General features: G+C 31.4%; 2 protein-coding genes across 4 annotated transcripts; both read right to left on the reverse strand.

Annotated features, from left to right (window-relative positions):
* Positions 1 to 1152: 1152 nt before the first annotated feature.
* LOC123906992 (protein ALP1-like) lies at positions 1153 to 2427 on the reverse strand. Its single transcript, XM_045957045.1, has 3 exons — positions 2269 to 2427; positions 1959 to 2184; positions 1153 to 1834 (listed from the first exon to the last, which is right to left on the reverse strand). The coding sequence occupies exons 2-3, from the start codon at positions 2059 to 2061 to the stop codon at positions 1455 to 1457; spliced, it is 483 nt and encodes a 160-aa protein (XP_045813001.1). The 5' UTR covers positions 2062 to 2184; positions 2269 to 2427; the 3' UTR covers positions 1153 to 1454.
* Positions 2428 to 5183: 2756 nt separating this feature from the next.
* Positions 5184 to 7668, reverse strand: LOC123906991 (transcription factor TCP13). Of its 3 annotated transcripts, none has more exons than XM_045957043.1 (2): positions 7600 to 7668; positions 5184 to 6518 (listed from the first exon to the last, which is right to left on the reverse strand). In XM_045957043.1, exon 2 carries the CDS (start codon positions 6391 to 6393, stop codon positions 5446 to 5448), a length of 948 nt encoding a protein of 315 aa, XP_045812999.1. In that variant the 5' UTR covers positions 6394 to 6518; positions 7600 to 7668; the 3' UTR covers positions 5184 to 5445. The 3 variants fall into 3 exon arrangements, with proteins under 3 accessions (XP_045812999.1, XP_045812998.1, XP_045813000.1); XM_045957042.1 differs by having other exon boundaries at positions 7537 to 7663; XM_045957044.1 differs by having other exon boundaries at positions 7547 to 7651.

Consider the following 7668-nt stretch of genomic DNA (forward strand, 5'->3'; position numbering starts at 1 on the left):
ATTGAAATCCCCCAACACACACCAACTCCCTCTCCCGAAACCGGCTTTGGACATAATTAACTCACTCCATAACCTCCTTTTTGAAGTAATGTCACATTTAGAATAAACATTCACCACAAAACACCTAACCTTCCGAACACCCCATTCCAAACACACGCCAACAAAGCCAGCTCCTATAAACGTAAAAATAAGGTTAGAATTAGTGTTACCCCATATAGAAAGAATGCCACCGCTTGCGCCCACCGAAGGAAGGTAAGCCCAGCAACAATCAGTAGAACCCCATAAACTGTGAACAAAATCATCTGAAATTTCCTCCTTCTTAGTTTCTTGCAGCGCTAAAAAATCAACTTTATTTTCCTTCACCAAATCTCTAATTTTCCTCCTTTTAATTCGCCCTCCTAATCGAATTTGTATTAATCGAATTTGTTTAAAGTTCGATTCGTATAACCCGAAACACCGTGCAGGGGCAAAAACGTAAGTAAGGGGGGTATAAAAGAAACGTGGGGGGCCTAAAGAGAAACTATCTTTACTTATATCAAAGGGTTGCAAATACCAACTTTTAATTTGCACAAGGACCCATCCGCCCCATAATAATTGTCACAATTTAACTTTCACATATCGATGCACAAACTTGACCCTTAATATCTTTAAGAAAAATATTGATATGACCCTATCTATAATTGTCAATTAACAAAAATTATATTAAAAAAATTTGATATTTTAAAAATATTTGTTGAGACAAATCGAACATCTTATATATAGTTGTCTTTATACGGAGTATATTAGTAAACAAAAATAGTCAAAATAAATTACGTGAATAATTCATATAGTCGAAGAAATATAGCTCACAAATCACAATCGTGACAAACTAAACTAAAACTACTAAATCCATTTCCATTTTGTTTACAGTTGAGAGACCAAATCAATTAATCAACTCATAAATTTGGTAGGATTACTCCAGATGGATGAGCTTGAATTTTGATCACTTACTGCTAAGCATAATCTTATTAATTGATTAACTGTGAACATAGTTCACAAATCCACATTTTGGTCAGCTGAACAAAATTATCATCTGTCCCAACTTACTATATTAAAAAAAATTCAAAATCTAAACCACACTAAGAATTAAACAACATTTAATCCATTCAATGATTCAAAAACCAAACCAACTTGGTAGCATTTCATAAAGCAAATTACATATCAGTACCTGAATAATGTGAACAATCATTGATAACAGATTTTCCGTAAGCATAGTACTAACAGCGAACAAAAATCCATTATCATTATATATCCAAACACAAACTAATCTCCAAATCAAAACCTACCTGTTCAAAAAATGTAAATTTGAAACTATGAACATTAAGTATTCATTCAGCACATTGTACTTCACAAAGCATTCCACATTTCCAAAGCAATGTTCTTTCTCAAACATGGTCTTTCTACACAAGTCCCCGTCATTCTTTCCTTCTTGACAAAGGAATGGACCTTCGTACCTCGTCAGGTAGCAACTCACGATCTACTTCAGCAATCATTTGTTCATCAATGTCAACGTCCATAAGGAAGTTATGCAAAATACAACAAGCAATGATTATACGCCTCATGGTTTCAAATGAAAAAAATGGTTCAGCAACACCAGCTATAATTGGAAATCTTTTTTTTAGAACCCCAAAAGTTTTCTCAGCTGTGAATTGAAGCAATGAATGACGAAGGTTGAATAATTCTTCACGATTTTGAGGTTCATGATTTGAAAACTCCTTCAACTGATAGCGCACACGGTCATATGGAGACAATACCCCGTTTGGCATAGGTCCCGGAAGACCAAGATAATATTTTCCTGCAAACATGAAGCACCCATTAGGACTTAATATATTACACTAAGCTGCGATGTCAACTATATAATTCACATTCTAGCAAATAGAAAACTATACCACATTTACACCCATTAGTCTACCACTTACCGTTAGGAAGTTTCAACCGATCTTTTCGAGTTAAAGCGTCTTTTAAGATTCTAGAATAAGATGCTGATCCTTCCCATCCAGCTAAAAGATATGTGAATTTCATATCAAAATTACAAGCAGCAAAAATAATTTGTGTGGGGAAACCTTTTCTTGCACAAAATCGAGGGGCATCATTCACTGGTACTTTCACTCGACTATGAGTTACACTTATGGCTCCAATGCAATCCTTTTTTATAAATACATTAATATGTCAGTATAAAAACTCAATCAACTAAAAAAAAGTGAGCAGCTAAATTAATGAGACTGTTACCTTAAAATAAGGATAGAATTTGTCATCATTAAGTATTTGTGTGGGCACATCTACATCAGAAGGTTGGATAAGTAACTCATTTTCTAATGATATGATTGCTCGTAAAACATTGTCAAAGCATCGATTAAATGTCTCCGTTGAATGATGAAAAAGGAAAGGCACAGTTCAACTTTTAGCAGCATGTCCTACAATGTATAAGAATTCAGCAACTTGCCCCTCAACTGTAAGTGCAACCCTTGTTGAATCCTTCATTCTACCAGATGACCTTAATTTCTTACAAAGCTGCAGAAATGCTTGAGGGCTCATGCGAATGATGTCTCGGCATTTTTCAGTTTGTACTAACTGTGCAATCAGTTCAGCAGACCTAGACTCATTATCAGAATTCTCAACATTTTATTCACTACGGGTATATCCTGACATCGTTCGCAACAAATGCGAAGAATGCGTTATATAGCACAGCAGTACTAAAGCACATATTTGTTGTCTCTTCTCTAACTCTTCTGGCCTAGCATGATCTGAAATCTGGATTTCCATACCCATCCCAAAATTACTCATGCGTCTTACTTGCAACTCCACTTCATTAATGTCACCCCTTAAACCATCAAAATTCACTTTATTTTCACCAACAACACTAGCAGTATCACCCTCCATTAATAACCTTCAAGGGACTAATGTCAGGTTAACAAACACTCAATAAAAATAAAACTACATCAATACATGAGAACACTATAATTCCATTTACACATAACAAAAAAATAAGTCAAACAACTTGACATATGCAACAAATAATAACCAATTTAGTCTCTAAAATTCTACACATTTAGTCCTTAAATTGAAATTTCGTGATCAAACATGTCCTTTTGGACCAAACAATTTCAAGGACCAAATTGATGTACACTACATTTCAATTTTCAAAGACTAAATTGTTGACTCACCCTTCTCTGTAGATCAAAAAGCAAAATCCAACCAATAACTTAATAAGTTTAACTTAGATACACAATTAGCACAATGAGTTTTACACAATTAACCAATTGCAATCAATCATTTTTGTGACTTTAGAAATAATTACGATTAAAGTCAAAAGTTTATGGACCCAAATTTGCTGCAGTCAGCAAATCCCAAAATTCAAGCGTCGGTATTTTTGGAATCATGATTGATTACAATTTGTTGATAGTAGTTATGATTGTCCAAATTCAAACTCACTATTTTTAGAATCATGAAAAAAAAATTTAAATCTCCCTTTCCTTGGCGTCATGCCAGCACAATATGACTGCAGAAAAGTTTTTTTTTTTTGGAAACTCGGTATCTAGCCTAAGTACCGACTAATCCAGGTGACCTATTACACCGTCCACGTCCACTAGCAAGAGCCCTAATAATCTAGAACAAAACCCTATATAGGTGCTAGCCCAACAAAAATTAGCACCAAAAGGATTCGAACAACCTAAGTTCCAAGCCTAAAATCCAATTTCAACGTTTTCAATGATCAAACAATCAGTATACAAAATCTTTACACTAACCGTATATGAATAAAATCCTAATGAAATATAATATCAATCATATAAGATAATCATAAATAGTTACAGAACAAGATTACATGTGAAAGAAAACACACAATAGCATTGCCAACATCAATTGCTAAACTCCATTATTAGAGAGAAAACTTTCATAATATGTTAATGAATTTTACTTTCCTAAATAATACAATGCTTTAGTAATCAACGGATTCAAGTGTGAATTAAACCCTAATTTTTCATACCTGATTTCTAGCTTCAACTCAGAAACTGATGCGTGAGTTTTTTCTTTGGCGGGAAAATGAACAACTTCAGAGAAGGTGGAGAGTTAGGGAAACTGAAAAACTCAATTTGCGGTTTTTATACTCAAAATGTAGCTCATTCAAAACGACGTCGTGGTCTCGAGCTTTTTTTTTTGGTTTTGCGCAAAAGTATCATGATAAAATACATTCTCATAAAAATTACTTTTTACTTAGTTATTTTTGTGATCTCTTAAAATTGATTTTTTTCTCACAAATTCTAGTTTAACCGACAAAAATGCTAAAATTGTTAGTGGTTGGACGTCAAAACCGAGATTCAAACTCAGACCACTCCATTTTGTGTGTGTGAGTTTTCAATAACTCTGTTATTTCGTCTATCAACAAAAAAAAATGAATTTGTTGGGAGATGTCAATCCCTTAAACAAATTACTTGATGCCAAAAATGACCTCTGAACCAGATTAGACGGTCCAGTATGCCACTGATGGTGAAAATGGATTTTTCGAACATATACCAGATAGTAGTCATTCTTTAATGATTTTTTTTTCTCATTCTCATAAAAATAAGTCGTAAATTTAATCTCTCTACTAAAATATCTCTTTCGAAAAAGATTCACGTTGTTTTGAATAATTTTATATACTATATACAAAAGAAATAACTGATCAATGGGCTATTTTTTAAAAAGAGGTGTGTTATATAAACACAAAAAAGTTGGACAAAAATACAACACATCCTTTCTCCACTCACAATACGGATATTGAGACGTGCAATAAATATTAAAAAAATAAAAAGTGTAGTTTTATTGTATTTTTGTTAAAAATTTGTGTTTAAATAACATTTTTCTTTTAAAAAATTGAAGAGACTGAATTGTTATTTCATAAATTGAAGTTGTCCTAACTTATAATTTGACTGACGATGCTGAAATATATAACACCTTTCTTATGCTATATTTCAATACAAACATATATAATTAATTAACACATAAAAAAAAAGGCCATAGCATACATGTCGTGACACTTAATTATTAGAGAACTTTGTCTCATTCAAACACATAAGTGGTAATAAATCTCAAAGGATTTTAAAATGATAATCCTAATTATAAACTTCAAAGCTTTCTCATCAATGTAGAGAATAAAGTAAATTAACTTATCTTAAGCATAAGTCATTATCACTTTAGAGAAAGCTCTTACACTTGAAAAATGTCATTGGTGCTTAATTTGCATGGCATATGGCCATGTATAGATTATGAAACTAAATATGGAAAATTGAAGTTTCACATATGAAACCAAACAACAAAAAGGGAATTACTATAATTAAACACCATAACAAAAAAATATGCTTAAACTGATGAACTTCTCAAAGTCATGATCATGCAACATTTTAGATACCTTAGTACTATTTGTGTATATCACTTGGATGGAAAACCTTGGTCTTTAGGAGTCACCCTAATGAGTTGTTGAGTTGGATTGAGAGAATTGTTTTGAGAACTTGAACTCCACATTTGATCATAGCTATAATTGATTTGTCTTGGATCCATCTCCATTGTTCCAACATGTGAAGGGAAATATTGTTGTGTTGACAAAGACAATGATGATGGAAAAGGTACAACATCAATTCCATCTATATGTTTAATTTGGTTGACAAATCCAAAATTTGATAACTCATGAGCAACATTATTAGATATTGAAGTCTCCAATTGATAATCAAGTGGCATGGTGTTCAACAATCCCAAAAAAGAAGGTTGATTTGCTCCACCGGAGATAATCTTATTCGAGACATTGTCTGACACTAAATGTGACATGAGATTATTTGGCAAAACATGTTGCGCACAATCACAATTAGCATCCTCTTCTTTCTTCTCTTTTTCCGCTTCATTTCTATTTATCCAATTTCCTTTGTTAGTAACAATTTCTCCTAAAAATTGTTTGGAATTTGATTTACAAATAGAAGTATTGTTTTGGCTAACATCATCATTTGAAATATTAGCAAAAGATGGATAACCTAAGGTGAAATTTCCTTGAGGTATTTGAAGTGGTGGAAGCTCATCAATTTCATCCTTAGCTATATTAAGCAACCAATCAACAACTTTGCTAGGTTGATTAAGCCCTAATCTATCTTGAAGATCATAAAGATGAATTGCTGTTTGGATTGAAAGCCTTACCCTTCTATCTCTTAATCCTTTAATTGTGTATACTTTGCTATGTCTATCTTTTGTTCCAAAGGCTCTAGATACCCTCACAATTCTTGGATCTTTTAGTTTTAGCCATTGTGATGTTGATGATGATGCAGTTGAAGCATTTGATGGAAGAACTTCTTGTTTTAATGGAAATTCGGCGTCTTTCGGAATGTTAATCATCTTCTTTCTCTCATTGTTGTTGTTGGTCTCCTCCCATTGTAAAATGTTGTTGTTGCTTTTGTTGAACTTCTCTCTAATTTTGAATTCTTCTTTATGAATTTTTTTTTTGTTGTCAATCCTAGTATCTGCTTCAAAAAAATGTGAAAATTGTGAGATTGAGAAAATATTTAGAAAATGGATGGAAAATTGATCTTTTTTTGTTTTTTTGTTGACAAAGATGGAAAATTGATCTTGAAAACTATTGTAATATTCAAAACTTAATACTAACTCAAATTATTGACAACTCATACCTTCTTTTAGGGATTTAGCTTGTAAAAGTGATAGGTTCACTTAAAAAAAAAAGTTTTATTAAGGATCTCAATAAAAATATATACCAAATATTTAAAAATCATAATAAATATTTTGTATGAGAAATTAACAATTCTTATTTTATAAGAGTCAAATCATTCTTAAAAATAAGAAATTAACTTGAGAAGGTATGTTCCTTGAAAGTTTCGATGAACAAATGAAAAATATTTCATATATATACTATATCTTAGCACAATTACATATATAGAATCACATCACCTATTAATTCAATTGGGGATCTATTGCAGAAGCTATAAAACAGTAACAATAAAATTAAATATGCAAAAAAAAATGCAATTATAATCCACAAAAAACAAATGTAAACTATAAACAATAACTTTTTTTTTTACTAATAACTATATGTATTGAATCATCCGAAATACTTGTCATATATATATGTCAAATTAATTATATATGTTAAAATGTTTGCTAAAATAAAAATAAAGACAAGGCAAAAGCAAATACAAAGCAATTGATTAATTAATGGGGTTGCCAATGCCAAATTAAGGACAGCTATACTAGTAATCAATCATTTAAAACAAACATAATAACAAAATTTTAATACAAGGTAATTTTGTATCATAAGAAAATATTAACATGAGTGGATCGGATATATATCAATCATTAGCAATATATTGATAATGAAAAAAAAAAAATATGAGTGGATCGAAAGAAAAAAAACTACAGTATGATTGAAAAGTCTTATATATAAAACCCTAGGTAAAGATATGAAAAGATAGTACTATGATACTACTATATCTAGCAACAAATTAAAACACACATATATGAATATACCTATATCTACCTATTTGATATCATGCAAATAGGAAGAGAGAATGAGGAAGTGGGTGTATGCACCTTGCTTTTGATGCCAAGCTATAGTAGTAGAATTATACTATATATGATATATGATATATGATATATGAT

This window comes from Trifolium pratense, linkage group LG2, assembly GCF_020283565.1.
Source record: "Trifolium pratense cultivar HEN17-A07 linkage group LG2, ARS_RC_1.1, whole genome shotgun sequence".
NCBI lineage: Eukaryota > Viridiplantae > Streptophyta > Magnoliopsida > Fabales > Fabaceae > Trifolium > Trifolium pratense.

What these genes read in the sequence shown, in the direction of transcription:
- LOC123906992 (XM_045957045.1), bottom strand. Translation starts at nt 2,061, where the DNA reads ATGAAATTCACATATCTTTTAGCTGGATGGGAAGGATCAGCATCTTAT. An exon ending in TCGGTTGAAACTTCCTAACG is followed by an intron (nt 1,835 to 1,958) that starts GTAAGTGGTAGA and finishes TCATGTTTGCAG; the next exon opens with GAAAATATTATCTTGGTCTT.
- LOC123906991 (XM_045957043.1), bottom strand. Translation starts at nt 6,393, where the DNA reads ATGATTAACATTCCGAAAGACGCCGAATTTCCATTAAAACAAGAAGTT.